This window comes from Ananas comosus, linkage group 7 (assembly GCF_001540865.1).
Source record: "Ananas comosus cultivar F153 linkage group 7, ASM154086v1, whole genome shotgun sequence".
NCBI classification, from domain to species: domain Eukaryota; kingdom Viridiplantae; phylum Streptophyta; class Magnoliopsida; order Poales; family Bromeliaceae; genus Ananas; species Ananas comosus.
Genome location: NC_033627.1, coordinates 1,790,643 through 1,813,463, shown reverse-complemented (window position 1 = coordinate 1,813,463; position 22,821 = coordinate 1,790,643). Strand labels below are relative to the sequence as shown.

The 22,821-nt window shown below is 36.7% G+C and overlaps 2 protein-coding genes across 7 annotated transcripts; one reads left to right on the top strand and one right to left on the bottom strand.

The window, feature by feature from the left end:
• On the top strand, positions 338-7,402 carry LOC109713369 (probable LRR receptor-like serine/threonine-protein kinase At4g20940). Of its 4 annotated transcripts, none has more exons than XM_020237420.1 (6): positions 338-517; positions 882-1,004; positions 1,736-2,709; positions 2,809-3,921; positions 4,758-6,320; positions 6,549-7,402. In XM_020237420.1, the coding sequence occupies exons 3-6, from the start codon at positions 2,634-2,636 to the stop codon at positions 7,130-7,132; spliced, it is 3,336 nt and encodes a 1,111-aa protein (XP_020093009.1). In that variant the 5' UTR covers positions 338-517; positions 882-1,004; positions 1,736-2,633; the 3' UTR covers positions 7,133-7,402. The 4 variants fall into 4 exon arrangements, with proteins under 4 accessions (XP_020093009.1, XP_020093010.1, XP_020093012.1 ...); XM_020237421.1 differs by having other exon boundaries at positions 339-517; positions 1,736-2,468; positions 2,657-3,921; XM_020237423.1 differs by having other exon boundaries at positions 339-517; positions 1,736-2,542; positions 2,657-3,921.
• Positions 7,791-20,060, bottom strand: LOC109712894 (endoplasmic reticulum-Golgi intermediate compartment protein 3). Of its 3 annotated transcripts, none has more exons than XM_020236693.1 (14): positions 19,636-20,060; positions 19,191-19,273; positions 18,912-18,957; positions 14,025-14,119; positions 13,775-13,857; positions 13,332-13,407; positions 13,137-13,204; positions 12,299-12,383; positions 11,409-11,530; positions 11,207-11,290; positions 9,695-9,841; positions 9,353-9,461; positions 9,153-9,272; positions 7,791-8,215 (listed from the first exon to the last, which is right to left on the bottom strand). In XM_020236693.1, the coding sequence occupies exons 4-14, from the start codon at positions 14,110-14,112 to the stop codon at positions 8,142-8,144; spliced, it is 1,056 nt and encodes a 351-aa protein (XP_020092282.1). In that variant the 5' UTR covers positions 14,113-14,119; positions 18,912-18,957; positions 19,191-19,273; positions 19,636-20,060; the 3' UTR covers positions 7,791-8,141. The 3 variants fall into 3 exon arrangements, with proteins under 3 accessions (XP_020092282.1, XP_020092283.1, XP_020092281.1); XM_020236694.1 differs by having other exon boundaries at positions 19,191-19,268; positions 19,636-20,039; XM_020236692.1 differs by lacking the exons at positions 18,912-18,957; positions 19,191-19,273; positions 19,636-20,060 and adding exons at positions 14,518-14,614; positions 14,710-14,848.

Below are 22,821 nucleotides of genomic sequence, written 5' to 3'. Positions count from 1 at the left end.
TGTTTTTTTTTTTAATGTCTACACTACAGTACAATGTAATAGTGTAATTAAGCCTTTTTTTTTTACTTCAAAACTGACATGATTTGAAATTTAAATGCAAGGCTTTGATGCTCCATCTCTTCCTCTCAATTATTCTATTGATTTTTTTTTTCTTTTGGAGTCTTCTAAAATACTTGAATTATTTTAAAAAAAGGTTGCAAAATAGTTTGTTTACCATATATTTCGTGAAGTTATATTCTGGCACATGGCAGAGTATACATTTTTTACAAAATGTTGTTTACAATAATAATTTAAGATAAATTTTATACATTTTTTTTTATCTAAGTTAGATTTGTGATAGGATGATACAATGGAGGACCATGGGGTGCGGGGAAGGAAGATCCCAATACACCCCTCGCACAAAGACCACATCGTCACACTATCCTCCAACAAGAAAATGTCCACTCCCTCCACAGAGACAAGGGGACTAGGGAGTATTATTTCAACCTGACACGTGACAGTGAAATTATTCATTAGGGTGCGCTACTTCATAACCACTTGAATACTGCACCCTTGTGATACATACCAGCTTTTAGCCTTTTACTGCTTTTAAGGTGTGGCTCCCACCTCTCTCACATACGTGCTTCCAACAATCAAAAGCACTTTTCCAAATAATAATCTCCTTTAAAAGCCAAAGAGAGAATATAAAATGCTCTAGTTAATATATACTGCTATGAGCTGGGGACCTTTAACAACAAAAATTAGCATCAAAAGCCTGGAGACAATAGCGTACGTGCATCCTATAGTATTTGTTTCTTATAACCAACCACTGGAATGATGGACATATCTACCTACATGTGACAGCTTATTTCTTTTTCTTTCTCTTTGTATTTCTTTTATAGATGTAGATATTATATCTGCCTTGAGATATGTAAAGAGGGGGATTTGAAGGGTTTTGAGGGCGAATCACCGCTGCCAGAATTTGGAATGTCCGTCTCCCTCTGGAAACAGGTTTGGCTGCGCGTGTAAGTCCTTATACTCTCCAAAGTATTCTACCTCAACTGATCATTTCATTAATTTTCGATGAAAGAAATATGAGGAGTTGAACTTCAAGCTTATATTAATATGATTAAAATTTAATACTATATATATATATATATATAGTTGCGCTGAGATGCTATCGATAGCAAATGGGCTCCGTTACCGCCCATTTATTTTCGATGATGAAGCCTTCAAATTGACGATCAACACCGTTGAATATAATCTATACCACTTTAAGTATTTAGAAATCAAATTTTAAATCTTTTTAACATAATTGACTTAATGATCAAAGGGTTTTAAAATTTGTAATTTTAATTATCGATATGAGATATTTTCTCGTCTAACAGTGTAAAGATATCTAAATTAATTAAATTTTAATTAAAATTTTTTTTAAACTGTTTAGAACAGAATTTATAGTCTAGACCTTGATTATAAGATTCATATTATTACTTTTTAAAGGATATTTATTTTTAGTCGTTCATTTTGATGGATGAGACAATTATATTGAAAAAATATAAAATTTAGTTTTTAAAAATTTTAAGTAGTATAGATTATATTCAATAATATCGATCGTTGATTTAAAAATTTTATCATCGAAAATAAATGAATGATGGTAAAATTAGTTTTCAGTTTCTTATCTGTTTGTTGCGTATTTCAGCTCAACTAGATATACATATTTTTGAGGTGATGGTAATGGAAGGTAAGTTGTTAACAGGTAAATGGATGACGTCGAGGTAAAACAGTCAAAGAGCGAAGTATTGACTCTGGGCGTGGGACCTACCTGCCACGCCGGCAGTGCTAGCTATTTTAGCCGCTCACGACTCACGAGAGAGCTACTGTTGCAAGGACCAGATAAGCACACCCCCCTTATTCACAAATCCCACTCCCTCTCCCCCATTGGCCTTCCTCCATCCCGATTCCCCCGACACCAACGACACCAACGGCGTTCACATTCGTACCCCATTCGGCGCACACTATATCACCACAGTATTAAATTAATTTGCTGGATTCTAACACCATTTGGGGTCCGCGAGGCCTCTGCTTTTTTGGCGGGTAAAAACACCACTCTGTAATCCGTATCGACAAAATAAATTAGCAAAAACCGCAGCGCTCAGAACCTTAAAAAAAAGAAAAAAAGAAAAAAAAAGAGGTCCTCGCCCCCATTTTCCCACGCGCACTCTCTTCACTCTCTCTTTCTCAGTGGTGGGATCGTCTCTAGGGTTAGGGTTCGGTTAACCGCCCCCCTGAGTCGACTAGGGTTTTTCCTGCTTTATCTTTTTTCCCCTTTTATCTCTCTAACGCTTTTGGATCGTCGAGGGGGGGATCTTCGCGGGCCCGCGCCATTCATTGCTCGGAGTTGATAATGTGGAGCTTCTTTTAGATGCTTTGGTACCTCGCATCGGTGGAGTAGTTGCTCCCCTTAATGTGCCCACATTTCCATCTCGTTGGTAAATCTCCGATCCCCTTCCGCGAAGTTGTGATTTGTTAGCTGTTCTAGAGCTGTGATCTCTTTGAAGACGAGGTTTTTCTCTTTTGATCGACCTCAGATTCCCTATTTATTATCTAGAGAAGGGATTTTGGCCCTAGAAAGGAGTAATGTGGTAGGTTCTCACATGGGGTTAATGTTTCACTGTAGGTGTGCTAGATTTTGGGCGGAAAGGACACAACTTGTGGGCTTTCCATTGAAAGGCCAGTGAGTTTTAGCTATTTATAGCTCCTCTCTCTCTCTCTCTCTCTCTCTCTCTCTCTCTCTCTGATATGCACAAAACCCTTCTTGAAATGCTTCAGATGTTTCTTTAAGAAACAGTAGTTTTGAGTTGTTGTTGGAGGGGGAAATGGGGCTCCTCGTAAGAGTGTTCCTGCTATCTCTGCTTCTTGTCTCATCTTTAGCACAGCTTCCATCACAAGATATATTGGCCCTCCTTGCATTCAAGAAGGGGATAACTCACGACCCGACCGGGTTCATCGCCGATTCGTGGAATGAGGAGTCGATCGACTTCAACGGTTGCCCTTCCTCCTGGAATGGTATAGTTTGTAACGGAGCAAATGTGGCGGGTGTTATCCTCGACAACCGAGGAATCTCCGGCATTGCCGATCTCTCCGTCTTTGCCAACCTCACGATGCTCGTGAAGCTCTCCATGGCCGACAACAACTTCTCAGGGAGCCTTCCGGCCAATCTGGGTGACCTCAGGAGCTTGAAGTATTTGGATGTTTCCAACAATGGCTTCTCCGGGCAGCTCCCCGAAGGCGTCGGGAAGCTCCAGAGCCTGCAGAACCTTTCGCTGGCTGGGAACGACTTCTCGGGGCCTCTTCCTGATTCAATTGGTGGGCTTTCTTCTCTTCAGTCTCTAGATTTAAGCCGGAACTCTTTCTCGGGCCCGCTTCCTGATTTCTTGAAGAGTCTTAGAAGCTTGGTTTCTTTAAATCTCTCGTATAATGCCTTTACGAAGGAAATTCCCTCCGGGCTCGGAATGATTTCTACTCTCGAGTATGTTGACATGAGCTGGAACCAACTAGATGGCAGTGTGGATTGGAAATTTCTGGTCGAATCAAGTGTTATTCATGTTGACTTCAGTGGGAATTCACTCACTACGGCAAACCCAAAGGAGCTCAAGGCTTTGGCAGAAATTTCAGAGACTGTTAAGTATTTGAATCTTAGCAACAACCAATTGAGTGGAACGCTCATTGACGGAGTGGAGCTTTCCACATTTGGGAGGTTGAAAGTGCTGGATTTGAGCAATAATCAGTTATCAGGGGATCTCCCTGGGTTCAATTATGTGTATGATCTCGAGGTTTTGCGGCTTGGGAACAATGCTTTCACTGGTTTTGTACCCAGTGGTCTACTCAAGGACAACACTCTGGTGTTAAGTGAGTTGGATTTGAGTGCTAATAATCTTTCAGGTATGCAAAATACTATTTCTTCTTTCAGGTATGCAAAATACTATGTTCAAAAATGGAATTGAACAAAATGAATATACTTCCCATTTTTATCTTTTTGCTTTCATTGCCTGTGCTAGTACATGTTATGATTATTTCTTGTCAGAGACTTTGAGAAGTGTTATAATCTTCTGCAAATGGTGTACAATGCGAATATTATTTTATAAATTAACAAGTTGAGCAACTCTAGTATTATTCCCTTCAAGCATAACAGTTGAGTAACCATAGTGTTATAATCTACTGTGGATGGTGAACAATCCGAGTATTATTGTATACAATATCATGCTGAGTAACTAGAGTATTATTACCTTTGAGCACTACTACAGAGACATAATTTTCACTCCAGTAAAGATATTGTTGATAAGGTTGACATTTATAAATGCTAGCTTGAAAAGTTTTAACATTCTTCTGATTAATCATTAATAACTCTTTATGGTTGCTCTTTCACATTATTTTGTCAATCTATGCTGCGACCATTGATAGTTACCTGACATAGATTAAATTCTAATTTGTGAGCATTTTGATTTCACTGATTTGTGCTGTATATTATATGATATGTTTGTATCAGTGTTTAGATCTGTGCAGATAGATGCTCATAAAGTCATCTTTTTAGTTTGATATTCTTTAATTTAATTTGCAAGCTTTTTATTAAATTACTTTTTGAGTTTTAATGGTCACAAATTATCAGTTTAGGCAATAGCGCAGAATCTTCAAGACATGCATGTTGTGTTCTCTTTGTTATTCATATCTCTTGTTTACCATTGTTTTTTAGCGTACTAACATGACTATGGATATCACAGGGCATATCAATATGATCACATCGACAACTCTACGAGTCCTTAATCTTTCATCAAATGCCATTTCTGGAAATCTTCCATTGCTTACAGGAAGCTGCACTACTTTAGACCTATCAAGCAATCAATTTGGTGGAAATTTATCTGTGATTGCTAAATGGGCAAATGACCTTGAATACATTGATCTTAGCCAGAATCAGTTGACAGGTTCCTTTCCAGAGGTGACCTCACAGTTCTTACGGCTAAACTATCTAAACCTCTCGCATAATTCCCTAACGAACACCATTCCAGAAATTATTGCCCAATATCCCAAACTTACTGTTCTAGACCTCAGTTCCAACCAATTTAGTGGTCCTATACTAACTGATTTGCTTACCTCCTCCACTTTACAAGAGCTTTACCTCCAAAACAATTTATTGATAGGGGCCATTATGTTCTCACCGTCAGCATCAAATAGATCCAATCTTCAGGTGCTTAATCTTTCTGGGAACCGTTTTAATGGCAGTTTTCCTGATGATTTGGGCTCTTTAACTGGTCTTCAAGTGCTTGATTTATCAGCAAATAACTTTTCAGGTACTTTGTCTCCTGCTGTTACTAAGTTAATTTCTCTCACATCTCTAGACATATCTCTAAACCACTTTACCGGTCTTCTTCCTACAACACTACCGAACACGCTTACTTTCTTTAATGCGTCCTATAACGACCTATCTGGTATTGTCCCGGAGAACCTACGGATGTTTCCAGATTCTTCTTTCCACCCTGGAAACTCCAGATTAGAATTCCCTGGCGGCCCACCTGGTTCTGGTAACACTCCATCTGAAAATTTTGGGCACAAGCAACTCAAAACATCCATCAAAGTTGCGATAATAGCAGGTGGTATAGTTATTCTACTAATTCTAATCCTTTTGTCCATTATATGCCATTATAAGAGGATTTCAAGGGGATCTGGCTCAGAAAAGGTGTCAGATAAAAGTGCTCAGAGAAAGAGCTTGCCGGAAACTGCTGGTGGTAAAGGTGAAGAAGCTGGTGGAGGGGCTTCTGTGGTTTCAGCTGATGACCTTAGGGCTTCTCGGAAAGGCTCGACATCTGAGATGATTACCCCACTTAATCCAGAAGAGAAATTGGCTGCTATCGGTGGATATTCGCCTTCTAAAAACAGCCGATTTTCATGGTCACCTGAATCTGGTGAGACGTACGTTCACGAAAGCCTTGGAAAACTAGATGTTCGATCGCCGGATAAGTTGGCAGGTGAATTGCACTTCTTGGATGAAACAATAACACTAACGCCGGAGGAACTATCACGGGCCCCAGCTGAAGTGTTGGGCAGGAGCAGTCATGGAACTTCTTACAGGGCGACGCTTGATAATGGGGTTTTCTTGACAGTCAAATGGCTTAGAGAAGGCGTAGCGAAACCAAAGAAGGAATTCTCAAAAGAGGCTAGGAAGTTTGCGAATATTAGGCACCCTAATGTCGTCGGGTTGAGGGGGTATTATTGGGGCCCTACACAGCATGAGAAACTCATCTTATCAGATTATGTTTCGCCAGGGAGTCTTGCCAGTTTTCTTTATGGTATGGTTTCCGTATTAATTTAATTATTTTATCATTACTTGGCTATGTTTGACGAGTAATACATGGGAGCATATTTTGCTTTTCGTGTATACCTGGCAATCTTGATTTATTCTCTTTCCGAACTTAGAAGCTTCCTACGTACAAATTGTGCAAATTCATTATTTGTATCAACAAACACTGCTCCTTCCAGATTGTGTATTTTTCATTTGAGTTGCTTACTTTTTTCAGACCGACCTGGAAGGAGAGGCCCGTCGCTAACCTGGGCCCAGCGGCTCAAGATAGCTGTGGATGTTGCACGTGGCCTAAACTATCTCCATTTCGACCGTGCCATCCCACACGGGAATCTCAAAGCAACTAATATCCTACTCGACGGCCTTGATCTCAATGCCCGTGTGGCGGACTACTGCCTCCACCGCCTGATGACCCAATCCGGCACAGTCGAACAAATCCTCGATTCTGGTGTCCTCGGATACCGCGCACCTGAGCTCGCGGCTTCCAAAAAGCCCTCCCCTTCGTTCAAGTCGGATGTTTATGCCTTTGGTGTGATTCTTTTGGAGCTTCTGACCGGTAAATGTGCAGGTGATGTAATTTCTGGAGAGGAGGGTGGTATTGATCTGACTGATTGGGTTCGACTAAGGGTGGCGGAAGGGCGCGGGTCGGATTGTTTCGATCCAGTCATGGCTTCTGATTTAGCTAACTCAGCCGCATCTAAGGGAATGAAGGAAGTGCTGGGTATCGCGTTGCGATGTATCAGACCCATTTCAGAGCGGCCAGGTATCAAGTCTGTGTATGAGGATCTGTCATCTATTTGAGGATGGGAGCGCTAGCAGTGTTCGTAGTGTAAAACATCGTTTTGTGAAAATGCAACTGTTGGCATCCCCTTGATGCCGGCAATTGAAATCGCCTTCGGTGGTGGCTGCATCGTAAATTGTTTGCTAGTTTTAGGCTTCCAGTTTAATGTATTTTTTTTAGTAGGCAAGATCTACTAATTTAAGAGTACCTTTCTTGTCAACTTTATGGTTTTTGAGGTTGTGAATAGCAATCCAACCGAATTAGGATAAATTGCTTTCTCTGTTGTTTCATTAGCGGTATTTTTAAGTGCGTGTGAATTTGTGATTGCCTGCAAACTAGCCGAGTAGAAAGTAGAATACAGCATCGAACCGGAGACATGCTATGGTATGGTAGAGTGTGGTACGTTGTGATTTTGTTTTTTCTTCGCTGATTATTGTTTTTGATTTGTGCCTAAATTTATGAGCTCTGATTGCGCACTATGGTTACTACAAGGTTTTCTGCAGCTGCATGTTAATCTAAAGCTGCTTTTGTCCTAAGAGTAATAGCACTTGTAAAACTAATGTTTTCTAGGGGTGAACTAATAAATTTAAGGGTAAGTTAGGTGACACTTTACTCAAACTTTAATTTGCTATGATTTTTAATTTGAAAATTTAAAATTATTTAATAGTCTCACAATCCTAAATTTAACCGCCTCTTGGCAGATTTTAGCACTGAAATGCCATGGAAGCCTTCTATGACAATCTTATCTCAGAGTTGTTCTAAAGAAAGTAAATCCGCAGTTCTATGCTTTTTGGTACAAAATGATGCACGGATAAGCAGTTACATGTTTGCAAAATTGACAGCTAAGAAAAGTTGGACGCTCTTTAAATTGGTTGGATCGACCACACTGAGCACTTGTAACGGATGGGGTACCCTATTTAGCCCTGATGCATAGACAATGACAATGCGAAAACATTACGAATGAAAGAAGATTACTGCACATGGGCTTTATATTCGCTAGCCGGCCTTCTCAGATTCTGGAGAACCCAATCACCGAAGTACGCTTCTGGTCTTTGATTTCGACACCGACTCAATGATTATGTACATCCACCTGTCGAGCATTCCTGTATTGATAAGAAAATATGTTAGTATTGAACTTCGCAACAGACCCTGAAAAGAAGAAGAAGAAGATAGCTAAAACTAATGACGTATCCCCAACCAACATAGAGAGAGAACAACAGAAGAACTCGTATATTAAGCAAGTAAAAATAGAGAAGAGCACAACAATTTTACGCCTGAACAATCTACTAAAAGCTGTAAATTTAGAGGATTTGATAAGATGATTTATCCAATAAAAAGAACAAATGATATGCGAGGGGAATGAGCTCGTAATGCCAATCACCATTTTATGGTAACCAAAACTGTATGAGAGTTTGTTCTCAGGAATATTGCATATGGAATTTTCGCAAGGCTTGTGAATTAACCAGCAATCTTTTCCTATCATGATTTCTTCGACAACAAATGTTAGTTACTAACCAAGTTGGGTCCTGGTATATTCTTCATGAACTAGAGTAATTAAAATGGAAAAGTAATAATGATCAGATGGGTGGTCTTACTATTCGTTTGATGTTATTAAGCGCACAGACATTCCTTCTGATCATTTCTAGAACTTGGAAAAGTAGTAGAAAGTAGTAGGCCTCTTTGCGCAAATACATTGCGTCAACGTCAATATATCTAATTCAAACATAATTGCTACATCTGCTAACAAGGAATTTCCAAAAGATTTGATCTACGATTCATTCCTAGATAAAGGGTTCATACTCCAGAGACAAAAAGCCTAAAGACCACGTAATCTTTATTTATATTCACCTTAAAATTGCTATAATCAAGTTTGACAGATGACTTTTTTCAAAGTTAATCTTCTTTCTTCTTTAGGGTCCGATAATAGCAAAACTAATATCATCGAAGGTAGAAACTAAAATGATTGATCAGTACAAAAAAAACAAATTCAACACAAGGAATTGAATAAAATAAAGCATGCAATGACATAGAAACAAGAACCTGTGAGCGCAAATGTGCCACCAAGAACTGCACAAAGACGTGTAATAAAGTGCAGGAAACTGCGCCGTTCTTCTCTAATTGTCACAGTAATTGGAGAGAGATCATACAGAAAGTAAACAGCTGCATAATGAAAAAGGGTTGTAAATATAGAGCAATTCAGGGTGAACAACAATTCTGTACATGTACGATATATTGCCAACCTGGCCAAGACCTATCGGTCTCACGTATAGGTAGAAAGTATTCTGTTACAGAAAATTGATTTGTAGGCAATACTTCTTTTGAGAGATATCTGTACTCCGTAGGTACAATCTGCATGACAAGTAACACATTCTCAGGAAAATAAATTTTGCAAGACCTAGACTATGCAACTTTAGGTTTATAAGTATCATATTTGATCTACAATTTTCCACTCCGCAAATTTTTCTCGTTTCTGATATAAGTTTGGCCTTCAATATTTTACCCTGTTCACAAAGAAAACAAGGGTACAACTATCTACCTATTTCTTTACAGTAGGAAGACTATACGATAATAGGAAGGTTTACCTTGATGTAGTACTTGAAAGTTCCACTTGCATCATGCAGGATCCTGGTCGTTCCATCAAGTGGATTATGAATTCCTGGGTACTTTGGGCCAAATGACAAGTCATGAATGATGTGACTGACATTAACATGACTTGATCCTTCAAAAATCTTCACACAGAGGAAAGATGATATCAGTATCTAGTTTACAAAGAAAAGATGTATATTTAAACGTGACAAATCTATCATATGAACAGAAAACTTTGCTAGAAAGAAGAGCACAATTCAAAACAATGTAATGCTCGAATTAATTTTTTTCCCCTAGCACAAGGTAATATTGGAATCTCATAACTCTACACTAGGTATCCAATGACTGATTCACGAAAAAGTACTTTCAGACCATCATGGATGGATAATCTGATGAAAAACTGCATCCGTGAATTTGTAACAGTTCACAAAAGCACCAACGAGTAAGTGATAAGTCAGGCAATAACTGCTATCAAGTGACAAGTCAGGTATAACCTAAAGCTATTGTTTGGTTGGGGGTTAAGGGGTGGAATAACCCCTTAACCCCCATTTTATCCCCAAACACCTCAAAAAATGGGTGGGGTTAGCTAACCCCACCTCAAATAAATTATTCCGGGTTAGCTAACCCCACCTAACCCCACCAAACTCCAACCAAACACTATTTTCTATTCATAATAACCCACTATCTTTCTTATCACACCTACTCCAACCAATCATTATCTTCTTATCCCATCTACTCCAACCAAACATTATTTTTCATTATTCTAGACTAACTCCAACCCCCAACCAAACACAAAAAAATTTTAACCCCACTTTAACCCTGAACTTAACTCTATCCTTGGAATAGCTACTTTTTCCTTAACCCCGAACCAAACGGAGGCAAAGAGTTCGGCTCCTTTAAAGCTTTGAGCCCCTCGGTAAATCTAAATTTAGAGCTCCTTAGTAAAAAATTTAGACCGTTATACTTTTGAGCCAGAATTACCTAGTAACAGAAAAGATTAAATTGCTACACATAGAATCCTTAATGACTTACCAAGAGGTAGGTCGGATCAGCCAGTATGCAAGAATATGATTCTCAGTTGACCTCTAAAAATGTGACAAACAGGTAGAACTTCCAGTTTTTGTCTTCAAGGGGAAAAAAAACAAACCCTAGTCGTGCCAGGATCTACTTAGTAATTCATAAATTGTCAAGGACAAACATCTTGCAAGCAAGCAGCATGATCAGATAGTCTGGTATTCCTTCTATAACCTATGTTTGTGGCATCTCATTCCCTCCATCATAGCCTCAATTTAGCATCAAAGGTGCTTGCCCAAACACTTTACTGTAGTGGGTCAACATTGGGTACCCACTTGACACCTAATTTAGTCAAGTAGATTAAGTATTTACTGCTAAAAGATGCATAATGATGAAGTTTGTTTATCACAGAATTTCCGAGAAAAATCATTTGGCATATTTATAAGGAATTTAAGTGATTATAGAATACCAGAAGAGAGTTTTAGATAAGTAACCTGTTGAGCAACAAAAATATTTAATCCATGCACTGAGAGATGAAAGTTACCAGCAACTCTTTGCACATCTAAAACTCCATATACCTGTGAAAGTTGACATTCTACTTCGTTAGTCCTGAAAAAAAAAAGCAGCTAAAAAGACATAAGCATTCAATATTGTCGTAGAACGAATGAAATTATAATGAACATAGGGATAACATACTCGGCACCCTTCACTGTTCGCCATTGCATGTTTCACATTCTTAATCATTTTCTCAGCATCTGAGTTAAAAGTATGCTCTTGTTTTTTTTGAGAAGAATCCTCATGATGATCATCACCATGATCTGTTTGAAAATCAACAAAGAATCAATACATAAACAAATGTTTTCTAAGACAGGGATTAGACAAATCCAGAATAGGCTGAGTGAGGGTCTATTTTACATAAACAAGGTTTTAACCTTTGTAGTTTTTACAATTGTGCTACACAGCAAGCATTGTTGCCTAATATTTGTTAATTCCAGTCAATGCCCCCAGCACATGACAAAAAAAATGATGAGATCTGTATGCACTTGTCAAATTATCTCATGTTCATAAGATGATCACTGTTTACACTAAAGTGCAGTGGATTTTACAGTTGAATGTGTTACAATACCAAATAATATTGACCCTTCTTGTTACCAAGCCAGAGTACTCTTGTTCAAGAATTTCCATGCGGTGCGCGGCACTGTGCCAATTTGTGGTATGTACTGCCCTGACACATGCAAGACGCTGCATGTAGCTCCTTCACTCACATGCTTTGGCACATTTTTGAGCCTGACTCCTTTTTCTGTTCTTATCTTAATTATCCTAATATGTTGTAATTGCTTTAGAACACCTACTATCTTTGCAAAATTAAAAAAGGTATAGTTTATGCCAAAAATTATCTAAAAGTAGTTCATGGCTGCTAGGAAGCTTGCATTCAAGTTACCAAAAATGAGAATAATTCAAGGAGCTAAATCTAACCATACTACAGCTAGTTTATTGCAAAAGGAATGGAAACTTAATCATTAAAACATACACCAATTGAAAAGAAACAATTGCTATACCAACAGATTAGATTTTGATAAACTTACCATGCTCATGAGTAGAGTGTTCCTTTTCAACAAGATCAGACAAGTATTCAGTGCCAATGATATGACCCTCTCTATTCAAGCGAAGCTTCATTGTGAATTTAAAAGGACAACGGAAGGAAAAAAAAAATTAGACAATAATTGTACAAGGACTAATGACGTTGAAAGTTTTACACTATATAAATAGTTATAGGTTTACATGTGGACTAAATTCCGTAATGATGAACAATCAGGAATTTCAAACTTGCTATTGGGAGATAGATGATTTGCAACAGAAACATCCTCTGATGTCAAGCAAATGCAATGGGCAACTAATGATAATGCCCTAATATGAACACCACACTCATAACAAGGCATTACGTCTCCAAAGTTACAGATAGCAAAAAGGTCCTTGCCTTGGGCAGAGGTTGCTTTCAATATCATGGCTAACACCAAAAGTTGCTTATTCAGGTAATATATTCTCACTTTTGAAGAGCATAAATGGAAGACAGTTTGGAGGACCCACTGAACAAAGTCCAATATATTAAGATAAGGCTCATAGTAAGAACATCATACGTAAAACAGTAAAAGCATATACACCTAGCATGTTAAAATAGTATATTGTCAGTTTCATGATTCACACTTGGGACAATTTCATAGGGCAAAGTCACACAATATGAATTGCAAATAAGAGTCATTACAACAAATATATCAATGAATCAAGAAATAATATTCAAACTACTAAAGGGAAGATTCAATAAGGGCATAGTTGGTAGCATCTTCCAATGCTTCATACTATGTAGAATAGTACAATAGAAAAAAGAAAAGATAATTTCATTACCCAAGAAAAATTAAGTCATACCTTCCATATATTTGTGTCCAAGTCCACCTCATGTTTGCCAGACATATCAATTGCATCCACACTCAAAACTGAATATTAGGCATTAGTAACAGTAGAGAAGCATTAATACAAAAGTTGTGGTATAGGAGAAAGCAAAGATCTCTTTAGTGGGAATGCAAACTAATGGTAACACGTATAGAGAATATACAAACTAACCTTCACAAGGTAAAGCCGGAAATGTCATATTTATATGAATAGGAAGAGTATCTCCTCGTTTCAGATCCACAGACATCTGCCAAAGGCATCAACTGTTACCAACACCTTCTCTTCTTTTCACTTATATAACACCACCACCATCACCAAGCAACTTGTTAACGTCTCAAAAGTATAATCAGGGTTAAAAAAAAAAAAAGAACAGCTAAACACAAAACAAAAAGCACACCTACAAGTATTCATTACCATAATTTTCTTTTGACACCGAGAAATGCTAATTGTATATTGCAGCACTAATTTTGTCAATGAAGTATCCAAGACATAATATCTCAAAAACCGTAATTTCAAGGTTTCCCACAGATAACAAGCATGCATAACTTGCAAAATGTCATAGCAATGAGAGGATACAGCACACCATCTTGATGAAGAATTAGGTATTCACAAACCTGATGCACCGTGTATGTGGTGAGATAATACTTGAGCTCATGTACGAACAAGGTCACCATTATAGTGAGGCCAACAATGGACACTACAGGACAGAAAAGAAAATGAATTCCAGTTTATGAGCACGAAAATATGCCACTTTGCTATGATGCGTAAGATAAAGCACAATTGGATCCCATCAATATGAAATATATTCAATATCAAGAATAAATAAAAAAAAAAGTTATGCATCACATAAGGAGAAGTATGCACCAATGGCCCCAGAAAAGGTCTTCTGCAACAAGTGATCCTCTGCGTGGGGAAATGCATTAAAGTTCCTCAAAGCTTGCAGTTTTCCCATCGTCGATCTGTTGCCCAAATAAAACACACCAGAACATGGCATCACGATCATGGGCACGATGTGGAACAATAACTGCTCCAATTACGCACAATATGACAATTAATCCATCCACATCAGTCCAATTGAATTGACCTAACGGGTAGCATAAGGAACGAATCATCCGGGTTTACTTTTAAACCTACATGTGTACTTTTCTTGAAAAGAAACGATCTCAATCCAGGAAACAAAAGATACCTAGGGTTTTTCCTCACCGTATTAATTAGTGCTACAAAAGAAATTGCGCAAGAAAATGAATGCAAATTCCGTGTTTCAACAACTCAAAAACGAAACCTAAAGCGGATCGAAGAGAGGGACCGATCGCAGGCACCCTAGAAAACAAGAGGAGAAAATCGCAAGAAAGCGTACTGAGATTATAATCCTGTGGGAAGAGGAAGAGGATCTGGAGGCGACAACGAAGCTTCGGGGCGGAGGAGGAGGAGGAGGTGTCGCCGCAGCGCCCGATCTTGTTGTTGGAAATGAGCGAGGGCGATTAGGGTTTCGAAGAGAGATCTCCAAAGAGGGGAGAGGGAAGAAGAGAAGAGAGGCCGTATCGCTTACCAGAGGAATTCCCGATCGGCGCGACGCCAGACAGCCAAAAGGGTGAGAGCGAAGGATTTTGTGTGTTTTTTCTTTTTTTTTTTCTGAATATAATTACCTATATCGCTCTGAAATATTTTATTTATTATTAATTTTTTTATTTCAAATTATATCCATAGTATATTATTTTTGTTATTTAAGTTATATCAAATTAAATTAAAATTAAAATTTTAAAATACTTATTCTCTCAATAACTTAAGGACAAATAAAAAAAACTAATTACGGTAGAAAAATATATTTGAAAAAATAAAAAGCGAAAGATACTTTTTTCGCCCCTAATTTAAGGACAAATAATAAAAATTCATAATAATAAAGGAATATATTTAAAATTATAGAATAGTAATTTTACAGAGATAACGATTGTTTCTAACTAAGTACATATGTGAAATAATTTAAAATCTTAAAAAAATATTTTTTAACATCAGTGTTCTAAAAAAAATAAAAAAAATAAAAAAAATTTTAGAAGCATATAAGCAATTGTCACTTTTACTTTAAATTTAATTCACAAATTGTTATCGGGAGATAATAATGATTTTTTTAATAAAATTTTGGCAACGTGACTCGAAGGCAATCCAACCATACTTCCTAAGTCATTTTTGTTTTATATTATATTAATATATATCAAATATCAATATCTCTAACAATAATTTATAAAAACAGCATTGCTACATTTATAATCCAAAATAAGTTGTAACGCTACAACATCCTCATCCACAATCAGCTTTTTCTCTGTTAGTTTTATCAATTTTGTAAACTAAAAATTGAAAAGAAAATAGTAACATATCTTTGAATGAGAAGCACTAAAGATTAAGTTCTTTAATTATCTTATAATCTTAAGGCGCTACAAATTTTGAGAAGCATCCCAAGAAATTAATTAACTACTAGTGCAGTGACCCGCGCGATGCGGCGGATAGATAATATTCAATATCTAACTTTAATTTTTTCTATTTTTGAGATATGATAAATAAAAACAATTCTTTTTCCATTTTAAATATAATGCAAAAATATATATAAAATAATTTTTATTCACTTAATAATTAATTCATCAGTTGCTGAGACCAAAAAGTTGTAGCATTACAGAAAAGTCAAATCTACAATATTAACATCAATTCTAGTGCTGATGCAGCAGCAAATTCGATAGGATTTTACAAAATTGCAAGCTGTTCATAAGTAGAAGAAGTTCGATAATTGGTAACAGAAGAAAATTAATTTAGTATTTATAGTAGTCTTGTTTTTGAACATCTCTTTTTTAAAAAATGAATGATGGCAATAGATATCAAACCATGTATGTTGTCGGCAACAAATGAAACAGAAACAATAGTGAATCATAACCATTCTTCCGTCAGGAGTAGGGCGAATAGTGAAGTATAACTATTTTTTCATTTGTAGAGGGCATATTAGTAGTTGAAGCAAAAAAAAAAAAAAAAAAATTTCAAAACATTAGATAAATCAAAGTAAACAAATAAAATAATAAATACATGTAGAAGTCACCATTACTGCAAATAAATGTATTCCATCAAAGTATTTCTCAGTATTAATAGGTTTATAGCAATATAATTGTTTAGTCAAGAAAATTAATCCAAAACAGTCAGTGCTCCTAATAATTAGGCAACTATTATAAGGACATTATCTACTATTGAGCAAAACATTTTTCTTCAAAAGACATGGCATTTTAAATGCTAAGTACAACATTCATTCATTTTCCATTTCTGATGCAGAATCTTCAATGCATCTGTAGTAAGACATTACTCGAGTTTTAGGTAAAAGAATACTTATAAAATTAAAATAGATAGAAGTGAAAATAAAAGTATTTGAAGACAAAAAAATAAAAATTCAGTGATAACAAAAGAGGTTGAAAAAAATTAAATGAAACACAATATGAATATACACAAAGACATAGTTTCAATAATCTTAGAAAGTAAAAATAGCCAAATTACAATAAAACAATTGTATAGTTTTATTACAAAAATGTCCAATCTATACCAGCCGAGAAGAAAGTCATGACTTGTAAAGCAAAGCATGTAAGAAATAGCATATTGTTAAGTCATGTGTAGCAATTCTTACATCTTGATGATTGAAATTATGCTACCAAGAACTAAGCGATAAAAAAAAGAGCATACCAAGCTCAGCAATGATAAAGCAAACACTTTGAGAAAAAAGACCACATAACTTCACCAAAATCTACCAGTGAAAAAAAAATAAAAAGTCAAACTGCACTTTCAAACTAAAAGCATAATGTTTGCTCTCTTCAATATATATTCCACGTGGTGAGTAAAGTATCAAAATATAATATAAATAATAGTATTAATAAAAAATAACATACAATTAACCAAACCAAGTGCGATGAATGAACAAAACAGTTTCAATATCAACATGCACCTTTGCTCCCTAATTCTATTTAATATGTGGTTTGTATGCGATATGTTTTTTTTGCTCCACTTTAGTTTCTTCATAATTTCACTTTCAAGGTTTCTGGTTCTATGTTGACTCAAAAGATTGATGCATTGATGCCTGGCCGAACTATCACATTCGTATCTTTGAATGAGACCATATTTGATTTCGAATTATCACCCTCTCAATTTTAATTATGTTAGTTCGCCCTCTCAATTTTAATTATGTTAGTTCGAACTACTTTCTTAACTTTAACTGTGGATCCAAGGCCCTAACCTCTTTGGCGGCTACTTGGTGGGTTGTCTGGACGGAAAGGAACAACCTCATCTTCCTCTCGAAGAGCCCCAACGCCACCCGTGCGCTAGAGCGTGCTGTCCTACTTACGAAGCTTTGGACTGAACTTGAGGCATCACCCAACGCACAACACTACATTTAATCCTCTTTGCTTAACTCTTTTAGTTTTCTTGGAACTTTTTCGTCTTTTTTCCATTTTTTTTTTGGATTTCTGTTCTTTCTTGCTGTTTGTCTCTTGTCTCGGAAGCCCTAGCAGCTTCCATACTATTTCGCCTAGTTCATTTCTCAATGAATGAAGCAGGTAGCTACTCTACCTCTTTTCTCAAAAAAAAAAAAAAACTGTGGATTTATCAGCTTCATAACTAATGAGTTGATAATAGCCAACAACACCAGCATTGAGTCAGCTAAAGAGCATCCAAAATAGAAATAGTCAAATACTGCCAACAATCTGAATAAGCTTAGTTAAGTAATTCAAAACAAACAAAAATTTTCTTCTTGCGAATCAAAAATTAAAATACCTGATCTTAAAGTTAGAGGCGTCTCTACACCACTACCAGGACGGCCTACCATGAATATTTTTAAATACGCAGGCCTTCTTTGAAAAAAAAAGGAGTAAAAAAAGAGAGAAATGAGAAATTTGTTGCATATGTAGAAACAAAATTATTTTTCCATTGTTGCTGCTTTAGCCCGGAAATCCATAGTAACACTATTCTTAATTTGCCACTCCACAGTTCATGCTCTACTGTATATGCAAAATTCTCTGCAGCTTTTCTACTCAAAACCAACAAAATATAGTACATTTATGCCAATTTTCAAATAATTTTACTGATAACATGATAACATGAATAACATGAACAAAATTATCAACTGTTTAATGCAGTGGTTTGGCACCTGAGAGCAGGTGTTGAGGTCGAGGTTTTGAACCCTGCATGTGCTTTTATCGGATGCTCAGCTTCCTAACTTTGGTGCTAACAAATTGTAAATTTTATGAAGAATTCTTGGGGTTGGGCCTCTGGGCAAGAAAGCAATATCTAGGAATGTTCTATTTATTAAAAAAAAAGAGAAAAAAAAACACCTGCGACTACTATAGAGGATCTATAGGCTCCTAAAACTTCATATTTAATAGCTTGATTTTTGGTAATTTGTTGTATTTACCTGGTAATGTAGCTTCCTAGCAAGAAAAAGTATAGGCCAAGTTGCCTAACAGGGTCAGAATAATAGTGTCCACAAAATAGATCTTAAAGTCATCGGAAGCATGATAATTAAAGTGGAAAATCTATTAGAACTTAAAATAGGAGACTAAGACTCAAAAGTTATATTAGCAAAAAAAAATTGCTAATGAAGATGCACGTAGCAACTTAGAGCATGGAATTGCATACAAATATCAGGTTATTCACAATAGCAAGTGTGCAGCGCTTATTAGCAACCAGAGGAGCAACAAATATTGAAATATTCGCTACAGAACATATGTTACTAACCACTGATGTCTATGTGTCCTGGAAGTGAGATCGGCGTCTCTGATAGCTGCAATACAGAGAAGAAACATTAGCTTAAGTCGATAAAATATAACCATCTATAATCAAAAGGATATGAAAGATGCAAGAAAGATGCTTTTGCTGACACCATCATCTGCAACCTCACAAACTATATTTTTGATTCAAATCAATAGGTAACCATTGCAGTATCACCAAACAATCTGTAAGCCACAGTGAACATTAAAAAAAGAAAAAATACAAACATAAAGGGAAGAGCCTGACCGTAGAGCTTGTCTACTATATTGGAGTAGCATTTGATATTTGTTAACTTCTTCACTAATCATAGAATCAAGCTTTGAGCTGCTCTAAAAAAAGAAAAAATATATTATTAATAATGATTCAGAATCTATGAATGCCATTTAAACTCTTAGAGAAAATGCATCGAATAGCTGGCTTGCATGGTAAACAAATGTGATACCGTGATCTCCGAACAAATGATGACCTTGTAGAACTCTTCTTAAACCCAAACAAACCAATCTCAGATTAAACAAATACTGATACAAAACAAATTTAGTATCTATTGTTGCAATACATCTTGCTATATCCTACTAAATATATTGCACGCATGTAGTGGTAGTAATTTTCATCCAATCTAATAAAGCTTTTAATGCCATAAATTTAATGTTGGATCATAGAGGGGGAGATGTAGGGTTTTGGGAGTGCTCACATTGACGCGAGCGGCGGAGAGGTGGGAGGTGGCTGACTCGCCGAGGAAGAATTCTCGACCGCCAGTGACACCCCTTGCGCAGGTGAGAACCACCGCCTCCGCCACAGTCGCCGTGACGCTGTCGTGGAGCGTGCTATAGGGTTTCTTTGAGTCCAACAAAGCAGACATCAATGGAAGCTTCTAGTTTCGAGAGGGTTCGGGAGGCGACGGCGCCGTCGCCATGGCCCTGTTGAGAAAAGCATCTCCACCCCTTGCTATCTTTTTTCTATCTGGTTATTAGGGTTTTGAGGAGGGAGATGAGGAAGCGTAGAGAGGGATCGAAGAGGCGGGGAAGGGATCGAAGAGGCTGGGGAGGGATCTAAGCGGCGGGAGGGATCGAAGCGGTGGGAGGGGGAGGGATTGAAGAGGCGGGGCAGGGATCGAAGCAGCGTGAGTGGGGGAAGGATTGAAGAGGCGGAAGCAAAGTAACTAATGGGATCTGACGTGGCGTGGTGACGTGGGATTAAATTAGTCAGGATTAAGGTAAACATGACACGTGGCAAAGAAAAACGGGGATTAATAGAGGTTATAGATGGCTCATTAATATTTAGGCATTCGGATGCGGATAATTTGGGCCAAACCCGTTGGGCCGTTGGACTGATCCAAATCGTGCCAAATGTAATTAAAATTAAAGACCCGTAACTTTGGGCCTTGATTAGGCCAATGCATGTCATGGCCCAGCTCAAATTATAGGTGCAGTATATTTTACTACCGGTGTGTTAGGCTCGCGCTATCTAACTGCGATTAATAAAAATCTTACATAAATCTTTTTAGATTACTGTATTTGATTTTTTGTTTTACTGTGTTTGGTTTATTCCATATGTAATTCAGTCAATAATACAAAATTATTAGCTATTATAGAAGAGGTGGGTATCTTGCGTAACCGGTATAGAGTAATCCTATATCTTATGAAAAATTACCAAATTACTCTTTTACACTTCATAAATCTCTTCTCACCTCTTCGTTTCAATCATAAAGGGTTCTATCCTCCTATCTATCTTTCTGTTCTAAGGTTTTGAATCAATACTCTATCTTTCTTTCTCTTCCAAACACAAAATTACTGAAAGACAAATCAAATACAGTAATCTTATATATATGCATGTTCGATATTATATTGCTACACTAAATCAAACACATTAATACAATATTAGTAGTAATCTAATTTATAAAAATTAGATTTATGGCTATGTTTAAATAGCTAGAAATGTCATATAGCGTGAATCAAAGTGTCCCCTATATATTATTTCCAATCAATATATGAAACTTCATATTCGATATCAAAAACCAAACAAAAACATAATTTGTTCATCCATTTATATCTGTAACCTACACAGTCCCAATTCCATTACAAGTTTCTCTTTTTGTAGTTTAATTTGTACTACTTTTTTGGAGTTCTCTTTTTTTTTATCTTATTTTTTAGTGTGACCTCTATGCATGTATTTTGTGCTTTATCCTGTTGGAATTTTCTTTCCCTCGATTATACGGGCACTGCTTTTGTCCTCTCAAACCTTCAATGTAATTTCTCGGAACGTCGGTGGATAATCAAACAAGGGTGGCAATTTATTACTAATGAATTATTTCTGCGCATATATGTTGTCTATTCAATAAAAAACAAGAATCATAAATGTTGATCTGATAGAAGTCGTACTAAATTTGGTACCTTTTCTCTTTTTTTGATTATAGAGTTTAGTTACCATTTTTTACTATTCCAGATAATCATAAATAGTTAAAAATTTAAATCCTCAGTCCCTATATTAAATTAGTTAGAATAAAATTATGAATAATTCACTTTGTGCCATATGGTAAGATACGCAACTCTATTAATTCAAGCCCAGCGAAAGAACCAGTTTGCATATAGATTAGTAATCTCTGCATAAATGCAAGTATATATGTGCTTTAAATCTTAGGCAACAGCACGAATCAAAGAACCCAGTTGAGTCGTAGTGAAACTATCTATTATTCCGAAACAGTTAAAAGGCTCGAACTCTTATTTTGGTTAGAGTTAACATTTCCTAGAAATAATATTCAACTTACAAATAAATACAAACTTTGTAACGTCGTTTAAAGCTTCTGACTATGTGAGCCATTTCCATGAGAACTCTTTCACCTATCAAATCTACAAAGTGCTCGACGACAAATGCATGTCGATCCACAATGCAAAAAGAGCATCAATTTAATTTCGAGTCCAACGTCGCGCATTTCCAATTATTTGTTGTACTGTAATTCAAATCAAATGATCAAATGATAATGATAATAATTTGTGGAACCCTTTGCCCCAGCTGGCTCCTTTTATTATTTTCTCTTTCTCCCCATTTTAAGTCTCCTCAACTTAACTCCATGGGAAAGTTCCAAAGATCACTTAACATTATTTGATGTAGATGTTTCTCCTAACAAATATCTAAGTTCCCCGTGCATCCAGGGTACGTCCCTTGTTGGTTCCTTGAATTGCATGGCTCAACCTCGTTTAAGACGCTGGGCCCAAATAAAAGCTCACCGAGCAGATTGGTGATGGGACACGCCGCTACAGGAAAGACAACAGCTGATTGGTTTAGAATCACTCCAATCCGTTACGACGCTCCCAACGAGTAAAAACAAGAGAGTAACGTCGAAAAAGTGAAATGTTTTGTGACCAAATACGTCGAGGATTGTAGGAGCTTCCAAGGATAGTCTCACATTAGATAGAAATGAATAACGATCAAATTATAAAAATTCGGGACCCCAATACGAATATTTTGAGTCAATAATTGCGACAGGGTGATTATCGACGTCTGATTAAGAGACTAGAGCATAACGATCACTACTGGTTCGTGTTAGTCACTCCCACACATCGTGACCCTCAATGCATTCTAATCGCTGATATATATCTTACTCGCCTCCAACATTATTCTAATATTGTATCTGATCAAATTTAAGGTTTAATTTAAGAGTATATGAGGTACCTAAAGCATTACTCATTGCTTGTAGAAAGATGTAGGTTATATACACCAGTAAGCCACATAATGCTAGGCCATATATTCTCCATCATAACAAGAAAGAAAGAAAAAAGGATTGAGTACAAATTAAGCTTATTCTCTTTGTTCCCAACTTAATTGTGACCATACATGTCCTTAATTAGTTCCTTACTTGAACTCAAAAAAGTTTGAGTGT